Genomic DNA, 12,607 nt, shown 5'->3' with positions numbered 1-12,607 from the left:
AAACTAATGGAATACCTTTGGCAGGATTTTTTGAAGGTGAGCTTTTAATTTTTTTCTCAACAAGAACATTTTTTACTTGAAGCATACTTCAGAATATGTGGTTCTAAGAGATTGATATAAAACATTCCATCCAAGAAAAATAGAGTACACATTTTCTTCAAGTATATGCAGAAGAAATCCCCTGGTTAAATCACATAAAAAGAGACATAACAAATATTATAAGTTTAAGAAGACTGAAAGCATACCAATTATAGTTTCCAACCACAGTGGTAAAAAACTGAAGATCAACAATAAAAGATGGAAAATCTACAGGATAAATATTAAATATTTAATATGTAAATATCAACACACTATTGCACAAGCAATGGGCCAATAGAAAATCAAATGGCAAATCAAAATATGCCTCAAAACAAAAGAAAACATAATATTCCAAAACTCATGGGATGCAGCAAAAGCAAATGTTAGAGTGAAATTTATGCTATAAGTGCTTGTATTAAGAAAAAAATTCAAATAACATTACACAAGGAGCTAGAAAAAAGAAAATTAGCTGAAAATTAGTAGAGGAAGGAAATAAAGAAAAACCAGAAATTTTAAGTAAAATAGAGACTAGACTACACAATAACATAATACTGAAAGTAATGACTAGTTAAAAAAAAAAAAACAAAACCCAAATTGGCAATGCTTTAATTACATTAAGTAAGAAGAAAAAGAGAGAAGACTCAAAAGCCAAAATGAGAAATAGAAAACAATACAGCAGTTAACCACAGAAACACATAGTATGATAACAGATTACTGTATACATTTTTACACCAACAAATCAATTAACTTAGAAAAAAAGCCCAGATAATTCCAAAAAATGCACAGGTTACTAAGATTCACCATGAATCTTAAGTCCAAGAAGTAGGAAATCTTTTTAGACCAATAACAAGAATGAAAGTTGAATTAGGAATCAAGAATCTTCCAGCATAATCTTTATCAAAATCTTACAAACAGTGGAATAGAGGGAACATATTCAGAATTATTCCATGAGACCCTTACTATCCTGATACCAAAGCAGGATAAAAACAGTACAAGAACAGGGGCACCTGAGTAGCTCAGTCAGTTGGGTGTCCAACTCTTGATTTTGGCTGGGGAGATCCAGCTTTATGCTGGGCTCCACACTCAGCAGGGAGTCTACTTGAGGTTCTCTCTCTTCCTCTCCCTCTGCTCCTCCCCCTGTTTGTGCATGATCTCTCTCTAAAATAAATGAAATCTTAAAACACACACACACACACACACACACACACACACACACACACACACACAATACGGGCCTTTGGGTGGCTCAGTTGGTTAAGCGTCTGCTTTTGGCTTGGATCATGATCCCAGGATCCTGGGATCAAGCCCTGCATCCGTCTCCCTGTTGAGTTTCTCCCTCTTCCTCTGCCTGCTGCTCCCCTTGCTTGTACTTGATCTTTTTCTCTCTCTTTCTCAAATAAATAAACAGAATCTTTGAAAAAAATTTAAAAAATATAAAGACAAAAAATAATACAAGAACAGAAAAGTCTAGTTTGTCCAATGTAAGTTTTTGCTATTCTGGCTTTCTTTTAACACCCATTTACGTATTAAATATTTCTCCACCCCCTCACTTTCAATTTGCAGGTGTCTTTAGGTCTAAATCTAGTCTCTTGTAGGCAGCATATAGATAGGTCTTTTTTTCTTATCCATTCTGACACCCTACGTTTCTTGATTTAGTTAGCATTTAGCAATTAGTTCATCTACGTTCAGAGTAATTATTTTTTTAAAAAAGATTTTATTTATTTATTTATTTATTCATTTGTCAGAGAGAGAGAGAATGCACACACAAGCAGGCGGAGTGGCAGGCAGAGGTGGAGAGAGAAGCAGGCTCCCTGCCAAGCAAGGAGCCTGATGCGGGACTCAATCCCAGGACCCTGGGATCATGACCTGAGCTGAAGGCAGCGGCTTAACCGACTGAGCCACCAAACGTCCCATACATTCAGAGTAATTATTGATAGATATGTATTTATTGCCATTTTATCACTTGTTTTGTCATTGTTTCTGGAGATTTTCTCTGATCCTTTCTTATCTTTATCACTTTTGATCTCTCCTTTCCACTCAAAAACTCCCCTTTAATATTTCTTGCAGGGCTAGTTAAGTGGTCATAAACTCCTTTGGTTTTGTTTGTCGAGGAGACTCTATCTCTCCTTTTATTTTGAATGATTGCCTTGCTGGATAGAGTGCTCTTAGCTGCAGATTTGTTCTATTCAGCACTTTGAGTATATCATGCCACATTCTTCTGGCATGCCAAGTTTTTGTTGAGAAATCTGCAGCTACCATTATGGGTTGTCCCTTATGAGTTAAGGACTTATTTTTGTCTTGTTGCTTTCAAGATTTTTCCCTTATCACTGTATTTTGCAGATTTAATTACAATATGTCTTGGTGTTGGCCTGCTTTTGTTGATTTTAATAGGAGTTCTCTGTGCCTCCTGATCTAGATGTCTGTTTCCTTCTGCAGATTAGGAAAGTTTTCTGCTGTTATTTCTTGAAATAAATTTTCTGCCCCCCTTCTCTTTCTGCTTCTTCTGGGACTCAGATATTAATTTATTATATTTGATGGAGTCACTGATTTCCCTCAGTCTATTCTCAAGTTGCATAATTCTTTCTCTCTTTGTTCAGCTTTATTATTTTCCATTATTTGTCTTCTAGATCGCTCATTCATTCCTCTGCCTTTTCCAGCCTGCTATTCATTGCATCGCGCCTATTTACAGTCTTATTTATTGTGTTCTTCATCTCTCATTAATTCTTTTTTAACTCCTTTATCTCTGTTGTGAGGGATAGAATGTCTTTTATTCTTTTCTCAAACCTAGCAAGTATCATGATTGTTGCTTTAAATTCTCCTTCAGGCATGCTCCTTATATCTGTTTCACTTAGGTCTCTGGCTGTGGCTTTATCTTTTTCTTTCATCTGGGATAAATTCCTCCATCTTGGTATTTTGTCTTAAGTTCTTGCCTTCTTTTGTGTGTTAGAAAAGCCTGTTATGTCTCCTGCTCCTGAAAGTAATGGCCTTATGAAGAAGAGGTCATGTAGTGCTCAGGGTCTGACATTTCAGGGAGTATCTCCCATGTATGCTGTATACACTGTGCTGTTGTGTTTTGGCAGCTCTGTCCTTCAGGCCAGTCATCTGCAGAGGCTCTCCTTTGTTGTGGGCAATGTTTGGTTCCTGGCCTGACTGTGGCGAATTTTAACTAGGTGTGCTCTGGTCTGCTTGTGAAATGACCCTGATATCAACTCTACCAGAACAGAGGCCCTGTAGAACTCTCTGTTTGGGACATGTGATGTGGGTAGGGGTTTCTGCTACCTGAGGGCCTGTCCCACGGGGACTGAAGCAAGCTTGACTGAGAAGGACAGTACCACCAGAGCATAGGTGTGTGGGACTTGGTGTAAGCAAGTTAGGCAGACAGTGTCCACGCTGCGCTGCTTCCCTCAAGATTTCATTTTTTAAGAGATAGGAAGCAGGTCTTATATATCTACGGTTCTCCTTTGGGTAAGAGGATATTTGCATTTTAGTTAATGCAACTTATTTTATATATAATAAATATTTCAAGTGGCACTTAGTATTTTTTTTTTTAAGATTTATTTATTTGAGAGAGAGTATGTACATAGTAGGGAGGGACAGAGGGAAAGGATGTTCAAGTGGGCTTCCCACTGAGTGTGGATCTCAATGTGGGGCTTGCTTTTACAACCCATGAGATTATGACCTGAGCCAAAACCAAGAGTGGCACACTTAACCAACTGACCTGTCCAGATGCCCTGCCCCTTAGTAGTTTTTTTTTAAAAGGTTTACCCTTCCAGTGTTTATGAAAGTAGCTTTTTAATTTTGTTTATCTAAGCAAAAAAATCAGCTTCTTCAGAAATCTCTTATTTGAACTTATTAACCAATGAATTAAATGTCTTTTGTCTTTGGCAGGCAGTTTCTACTTTTAACAGATACAAATTGTAATGGAATTCTAGGCAGTGCTTCCCGTCGCCATCATGCCTACCCTTAGTGTGTCTGAATGGTCCTAGTTTACTCCAGGGATTTAAAAATGCATTCTCTTTTTTTTGTTGTTGTTGAAGAATTACAGGGTATTCATGCATGAAGGCTATGTAAGTTACTATTAAAAGGTGAGAAAAGTGCTGCTTTATTGGTCCACTTTGCAGCTGTTGAGGTGTGGTGGACATTTTAGTGAAAAGTAGGTAGATGGAGATCTAGATTTCCCCTGGCTGTGTAGATTTCTCCCATGCTTCCAGGTGTGTGGAGTGCCAGAGGCAAAATGGGAGACTAGGACTATTTAAAAATAAATTATAAAACAGAATTTCTGTATTTACCCAATAATGGAAATGACACAGAAGCCTTGGAGATTCCTATGCAGAGAATCTGAATTGCTACGTCATGTAAATCATTCCTATAAAAAAGAGGTTTTCTTTTATTTTTCTGTTTCCTTTTGATATTAGACAGTTACTTGTTTCTTTATTTTATGCTGAGTTTATTACCAAAATTCTAGATTGCTCATAGAAGTCATTTCATCCATCACTGAATTATTCTCCAAAACAGCTACTTCTTAAGTGGCATTTAAGGGTGTTTTAATGCTAATAAGACAAGGATGTTTAGCACTGCTTTTCTTCAACCATTCTTGGTTTCCTTTTATTTCTAGGATGTGGGGAGCATCTTGTGCGCACCATACTGGCTAGAGAATGTTCACACGCTTTACAAGCTGAAGATGCTCACCAAGCACTGTTGGAGACTATGCAAAACAAGTTTATTAGTAAGTATAACATGAGAAAATTATGTTCTTCTCAATATAGATTGATTCACTGAGCTGTAAACCAGTCAGATACTATATTTGTTCCACAGGGCCTAGCTCCAGAGCCTAGCATAGACTTAGACCCCCAATTAATATTAGTCATGAAAAGAATTATATGAGATAGCAACTAATACATGAAATTTGCCATAAAACTAATCTAATACCCAAGTTGAGAGACACTATCTAGGATTATATATATATAGTAGATATATAGTAGCATAAAATTCTACTAAAACAATTGAATGGAAAACATCCTTCGAAAGTTCTTTTATAATACACTTTGACTCTTCTTTTAGTCGGTGATATATAAATGAATCCAGTGCTGCCATGTACAGTTGTATAGGGCTGAGTTGAAATCCTGCCTGGGCTCCATTTGCCAAGCTATGTAACCAGATGTGAGGCTGCATCAGTTTGGAGGAAGGGGTGCCTTTTTCTAACCTGTAGAAAGATTTTATATAGCCTCACAGTGATCCTATCCATAACTGTTACATAGGATGAAAACTATTTGACTTAGTCTGCTTTTCCCATCATGTAACATTGAACTTACCACTATGCGAAGAGTAGTAAAGTTGTGTAAGACAAATATAGTTGAAAATAAGTTAGGGTAATAGCCATGAATAAATTAGAGAAGCATATTACAGCATTAATCTGGGAGATTGTATCTCTAGTTGGAGGACAAAGACAGGGTATAATGAGATGCTAATTATGTGATGAGGACAATGCAGACAAAAGCATAGGAAGAAATTGTTTCCAAAAGAATTCTTGGATGGAGCCTCTTAGAACTGGCCCCAGAAGGTTTTGGGATAAGTGGTAAAAGAGGGAGAAGAGAGGAGCATAAACACAGACATGGCAGTAGGATGTGGTATCAGGAGGGCTAGGCACCTATATGACTCTTACCTGGCATGAAGTATACCTTATGTGCAATGGGGCTGGTGAGGCCAGGTCACAGAGGTCCTTAAAATCTCAGCATAGGAGTTCATATTTGATCTGACGGGAAGGAGAGAACCCTTATATGTTTCTAAGTTGACAAATGATATTTGGGGGGAGGGTTTATAAAATAGATCTAAGGTTGTACAAGACCACCTCTATAGGAAAGAGACATGAAGGGCTGGGAATGGTCCAAGGGATAGAGAAGAAATGGAGAAAGTGGAAATATTGGTAGACTCAGATTTTGAGACAGGTAGATGTAGCCCTCTGGGTCCAATTAGGAGATAGAAAGTATATATTGGGGATGCCTAGGTGGCTCAGTTGCTTAAGTGTCTGCCTTCGGCTCAGGTCATGATCCCAGGGTTCTGGGATAGAGTCCTGCATCGGGCTCCTTGCTCAGCAGGGAGCCTGCTTATCCCTCTGCCTGCTGCTCCCTCTGTTTGTGTGCTCTTTCTCTCTCTGACAAATAAATAAAATCTTAAAAAACAAATTATACATTAGGTTAATCAGGGGAAGTTTAACATAAAGAATTGTCAACTATGTGGAAAGAACACCTGTAAGATATAAAGAAACTTTAGGTGATACTCTAGAGCTGAGAGAGTGTCCAAGTAAGGACATACTTGGAAGGGGCACAGACCTTGATGAAGAAGGTATGGTTTGGCCACCAGGTAGCGGAGAAGTTCACCAGTTTGGCGAGGCTGGGACTGATCTGGAGTTGCTGCGCAGACTGTAGGCTACTCTTGAGTGCAGACAGGGAGCAGATGATTAGTACATAGGGGCTGGGTGTGGGAGCCTGGCAGTGGTGGGGGCAGAAGACACAGAGGACTTTAGAGCCCACAGGCCACAGAGAGCTTGTAGAGAGACTGACTGCTTCGTGTTTGACTCTCTGGGCCGCAGGGGCTACATGCAGGGTGTGTGGGGCCTTGCCAAGGGAGTCCTGTGCAGCTGCAGGGGATGTATTGCCAGGCCCAGACTTAGGCTTCAGAGTCACAGAGGGACTGTGTTCTGGGCCTGTGGCTGGGGCAGACTTCACCAGAGGTCCACACCCATACTGTCTCCCCTTCCCAGCCCATGCTGGAAATCGCAGGAAAGGTGCTTTTTTAAGTGTTTATCTTAACTCAGTTTAGTGCCTGACTTCTTGCCTTCATTTTGCTAGTTCCTTCCATGTAAGCCTAGTCTCTTTATACATGGCACTTTATATTTGTTTGCCACTTTTCCTTCTCTGCTAGGTGGCAGTGGGATTCAAGGAAGCTTCTTTGTCATTGTTGGGGGGGACCATCTGGTACGTGGTCCCCCTCCTACTGTTGGCTTCTCCTGAAATGGGACTTGTCTTCACCTCCTTATGAGTTACTGGCTTCTACTACTGCTAAATTCACTATGGTGTCCATGGTCTTGTTGTTGCCTATGGTTTCGTTAGTACACATAGCATCCACTGACAGTAGATTCTAGTGGTAGTAGAATCAGATGGTCTGAAACTTCTGGAATAATCAGTGAGAATGTCAAGTCCTCATTGCCCAAGTATATTAGGCTAGTTTTTCTGCTTTACTTCTAGAGCATCTTACTGTCCTGAGTGTGGAATGGGAATGGGGAACTTCCCTACCTAGCTTTCTGTGTCTTGAGGCCTATTCTTGGATCCTCCAGATCCTCCAAATCTAGCTCAGTTTTTTTATTTGTCTCCTTTTTTCCCCTCTACCCTCACCAGCTTGGAAAAAGGGACAGAAACCTATGCCAGTGATCAGTTCTTTCCTCTTTGGTTTTCCCACCAGTGCCAATGTGTTCAGTGACACCCTAGCCCCAGTCCTACCTTTAGGGTACTCGTAGGGAGCTCTAAACCATTTATCCTGCCCAAATTTAGGATTTACCTACTCAAAACATATTTTATCCCAAAGGTGTCTCTACTTAGAATTTATGAAAATCCACTTAGAAGCTTAAAGGATAAAACATATCAAGTAGATAAGCATACAACTGATGAGATCAGTGGAAGATTCTGGGGATGGAGATAAGACGGTATTTCATTATTGTTCAGGCCTTTAGTAAGTATTATGCCCTATCAGTAAATATTTTTAGGGCAAAGAGAGAAAGAAAAACAGACGATGGGTGGGAAAGAATTGGGTGCATTTGAAGGAAGAACAGAGTGAATAACTGTAGGTAAAGAATTCGGTATGAAGAGATTTAGTAGAGGTGCTTTCTTACAGTTATTTGAACTGAGGTTATGAAGACATAAGTAATGGTATTAATTATATGCCTGCTAGCAAGAATTGCCTAATAGCAAAATGTGAGCTGAGGAATGAGTTAGAAACAGGCCTTTGAGGTCTGCCTCTCATGATTTTCCAGAAATAGGTTGATTACATTCGTGTTACTATGTCCTTAAATATGGCAGAATCAGACTTAGGTATTATTGTTTAGGTCTTTTGTTTTAACAACTACCAACTATCGAATGCTGTTTTAAAGGAAACCAAACTGTTGGTCCTAATAGCATGTATGATTTATATAATTTGTTATTAGTTGTCCAGCTGTATTAGGGGCATTCCCAGAACATTAGTGGGAAGGAATAGTAAGAGGTGAAAACAAGATGTCAAACTTCCTGGGAACCTGTGGTAGGTGTGGAATTATGGCACATGGCAACTTTCTGAAGGACTTTGCTGAATCTAAAACCACAGATTCCCAGCTAGTTCTACTTTTCCAGATTTGGGTCCATGACAAGGAGTTCCTGAACTCCATTCTCTTCTCTGCTGGTTGTCTACGTTCTCCTTCTCTGTAGCTCTTTGAAGCTACTCAAAGAGTTGGACTGCAGTATTTCATTTTGCCACTGGGATCCCGTGATTTAATGGTGCATTTGAATCCTGTCTTAAAAATTCCAATTATCATGGATATAAGTAAGAAACTTCAGAGCTAACCTGATTGACCCATGTTTATTTAATATTTGAAGAAACTTAGTTTTGAAGTTTAATGACTTGCCCAATGTCACCCACTTAGTATGTATTCTTTCTGTAGGATCATAGTGACTTTTTTCCCCCATTTTATTTTATTTCTTTTCATTGTTCCAAAATTCATTGTCTATGTACCACACCCAGTACTCCATGCAATACGTGCCCTCCACAATACCCACCACCAGGCTCACCCAACCTCCTACCCTCCTCCCCTCCAAAACTCTCAGTTTGTTTCTCAGAGTCCACAGTCTCTCATGGTTTGTCTCCCCTTCTGATTTCCCCCAAGAGGGGGCTACTCTCCTGGGGGTTAGCAAAGTTGGGTTCCACTCTGGACTGTGTCTGACTCATTGGATGTAGCAAGTTACTTAAGTTTTCTTCCTTACCTTCTTTCTTTCTTTTCCTTCCTTCCTTCCTTCCTTCCTTCCTTCCTTCCTTCCTTCCTTCCTTTCCTTCTTTCCTTCTTTCTTTCTATGTTAGACAAACAGTTTCTAAATTCCTTCACCATGCTGAGTTCTGTGAATTCTCTACTGTATCCAACCTAAAAATGTGGAATTCTTTTTAATCAGGTGATTTGGAAATGGGATTGGAAAACGAATATTTTCCAGAACCACTTGGGAATTTTCAAGAACCACAGATGATATTTATAAAGTAGTTAGAAGAAATAAATTGAATTTACCAGAGGCCTGGACAAGGAGCAAGAAGGTTGAGTTCTTTCCTCTTTTAACAGTGATGAAATTAGTTGTCTGTTTTGGGACAAGTCTCTTTGTTCTCAGTTTCCTCATGTATAAAATGAGGGGTCAGATAGCTCCAAAATTCTATTGGATCCTTGGTTTGTTCACAGGCCAATCTAAACTATTTGTGTGACAGTGTACTTGGAAATCAAATTGCTCCTTAATTGGCACTATAAATTAAAATTGTTAATGGTGGATCTCAAGTTCCTATTTGAAGTAATTTGGTTGAAATCGTTCTGGTAGTGACAGAGACAAGCTAGCAACCACTTTCTTGGTTTTATGGAAAGATACCACCATATTCTGAATACTTTCTTGCTTCCTTTGTTTTTTCTTTAAAAAAAGCATTTGCATAAATAATATGTCTAGAGATACTCATTGCAATGTATGTATAGAAAGGTTTTATATAATAATCCAGACAGATACTCCTTTCCATTTACTCTAAGTCCTGTTGCTCTTGCCAGAAAGAATCACTGCTGACAATTTGGACTGTGGCTTCATAGTCCATTCTGTTTGTCCATGTACCTCTCACCCCCATCCTCTCTCCCTCTCTCATCATTTTCCACAATTATATAGGAGAGATTTCTAATATATTGTTTTGCAGAATACTTTTCACTTAACATATCTTGGTGCTTTTTTTTAAAAAAAAGATTTTAGGGCGCCTGGGTGGCTCAGTGGGTTAAGCCTCTGCCTTCAGCTCAGGTCATGATTTCAGGGTCCTGGGATTGAGGCCCGCATCGGGCTCTCTGCTCAGCGGGGAGCCTGCTTTCTCCTCTCTCTCTCTATGCCTGCCTCTCTGCATACTTGTCATCTCTCTCTCTCTGTTTCAAATAAATAAATAAAATCTTAAAAAAAAAAAGATTTTATTCATGAGAGAGAGAGCACAAGCAGGGGGAGAGGAAGAGGGGAAAATAGGCTCCTGGCTGAGTAGGGAGCCCAGGGCAGGCACTTGATCCCAGAACCCTGGGATCATGACCTGAGCCAAAGGCAGAGGCTAACTGACTGAACCACCCAGCTGCCTCGTATCTTGATGCTTTTAATATATAAGCATATATACGTTTCTAGCTGAATAATTCTGTGGTTCCATAATTTATCCGATACTCTACTGGAAAGATTCATGTTTTCTGAATTTTGTTTATATCATTTTCCCATGGGGGAATGTCTGTTTCTCTATACCCCGAGCATTTTACACAATGCCATTTTCTCTCCTTTTGTAGCATATCAATTTTTTAAGCCTTTTTTTGGTGGTTGCTCTGCAGTTTGCAATATACATTTATAACTAATCTAGGTCTACTTTAAAATAATACTGTATTGCTTCACAGATGGTATAAGTACCGCAAATAAAAAATTCCTAATTCCTCCCTCTCATCCCTATATCATTGCTGTCATTCATTTCAGGCATACATAATCATGTATAAATACACACACACACACACACACACACACACACTTAAATACATTGTTGCTTTTATTATTTTGAACAAATTATTGTCTGTTGGATCACTTATAAATAAGAAAAATTAAAGTTTAGGGGTGCCTGTGTGGCTCAGTTGGTTAAGTGGTTGCCTTTGGCTCAGATCATGCCCTTAGGGTTCTGGGATCAAGCCTCACAGCCAGCTCCCTGCTCAGCTGGGAGTCGGCCTCTCACTCTGCCCCTCCCCCTGCTCCTGTATGCTCTCTTTCTCTCTCAAATAAATAAAATAAAATCTTAAAAAAAAAAAAAGAAAAGTTTATTTAACCTTCCCTTATTACCTTTCTAATGTTCTTCCTTTATGTAGAGTCATGTTTCTGGCTTATCAGTTTCTTTCTCTTTTAATATTTCTTGCAAGGTAGGTCTACTGGCAACAAATTCCCTTAATGTTTGTTTGTTGGGAAAGTCTTTATTCCTCCTTTTGAAAGACAGTTTTTGAGTCCACACATTCAAGTGTGGTGGAGTTTGTGTGTGTTTTTTTGTTGTTTTTTTTTTCTTTTAACGCTTGAAATATTTCTCTCCTTTATCCCATGATTTCTGAGAAGTCAGACGTAATTCTTGTCTCTGCTTCTACGTGGGTAAGGTGTTTTTTCCCCCTGTAGCTTCTTTTAAGATTTTTATCTTTATCTTTGATTTTCTGTACTTTGAATATGATTACCTGGATATTGTTTTTTGGGACATTTATCTTGCCTCTTCTCTGAGCTTCCTGGATCTGTGATTTGGTGTTTGGTGTTAATTTGGAGAAACTCTAAGTCACTGTTTCAGATATTTCTTCTGTTCCTTTTTCTCTTCTTTTGGTATTGTTTTGTTTAGGTATTATGTTTTGTAGTTGTTCCACAGTTCTTGAATATTCTGTTCTGCTTTTCTTGTCTGTCTTTTTTCTTTTTGCTTCTTCAGTTTTAGATGTTTGCATATCCTTAGTGTTTTTGATTTCTAGGATTTCTTTTGTATTCTTTCTTAGACTTTCCATCTCTGAGCTTATATTATCCATTGTTCTTACATCTTGTCTACTTTTTCATTAGAGTCCTTGGCATATGAATCATAGTTCTTTTAAATTCCTTGTCTGATAAAACCCCACAGACTAGGCTCTGGCAAAATAGTTTCTCTTAAGACAATTATCATATGACTTCACTCATATGTGGAATGTAAGCCATAGCACAGATGACTACAGGGGAAGGGAGGGAAGTCTGAAGGGGGAGAAATCAGAGAGGGAGATGAACCATGAGAGATTATAGACCTCGGGATAGAACTGAGGGTCTCAGAAGGGAGAGGGGTGAAGGAGGGGGTAACAGGGTGATGTGCACTGGGTGTTATACATAACTAATGAATCATTGAACAGTACATTAAAAACTAATGATGTACTAAACAGTGGCTAACTGAACATAATAATAAAAAAAAAGTTTCTCTTGAGGGCAAGCGTTAGTAAGAACAGAATGCTCTCTTATATTTAAAAATGGTTCCTTTTCTTCTCCTCCTAGAAGCATGAAGGAATTTTTCTCCAGTTTTCACTTCTGTGAAAACCTGGTGGAGTTCTAGGAGGTAAAACTCACAAAAGTGTCATCCTATTCCTCAACACCTGCGCCTCACCCCCTCAAGAGCTTTTAACTCAGGGACTTGTCTACACTGAGACTCCAGCCGTTCTTCAATTACAGTTCTGGTTTTCCTTCCCTGGCACTAGCTCTGTGGAGGGTTCTGTTCATGATTTTGT

The 12,607-nt window shown here is 39.0% G+C and overlaps 1 protein-coding gene across 4 annotated transcripts in view; it reads left to right on the top strand.

Annotated features, from left to right (window-relative positions):
- The window catches only part of TASP1 (taspase 1), a 253,042-nt gene that overhangs the window by 142,190 nt on the left and 98,245 nt on the right, over positions 1-12,607 (top strand). For all 4 annotated transcript variants that reach the window (XR_004382876.1, XM_032859197.1, XM_032859199.1 and 1 more), the window contains one exon: positions 4,694-4,804. Coding sequence is in view for 3 of the 4 variants with exons in the window: in XM_032859197.1 (XP_032715088.1) it covers positions 4,694-4,804 (111 nt within the window). In the remaining variant the exon portion in view is untranslated. The remainder of the gene's footprint in view (positions 1-4,693; positions 4,805-12,607) is intronic.

This window comes from Lontra canadensis, unplaced genomic scaffold (genome assembly GCF_010015895.1).
Source record: "Lontra canadensis isolate GAN:19392208 unplaced genomic scaffold, GSC_riverotter_1.0 scaffold16, whole genome shotgun sequence".
In the NCBI taxonomy this organism is placed as follows: Eukaryota; Metazoa; Chordata; class Mammalia; order Carnivora; family Mustelidae; genus Lontra; species Lontra canadensis.
The sequence above is the reverse complement of the archived record's forward strand: the minus strand, read 5'-3'. Positions and strand labels throughout refer to the sequence as shown.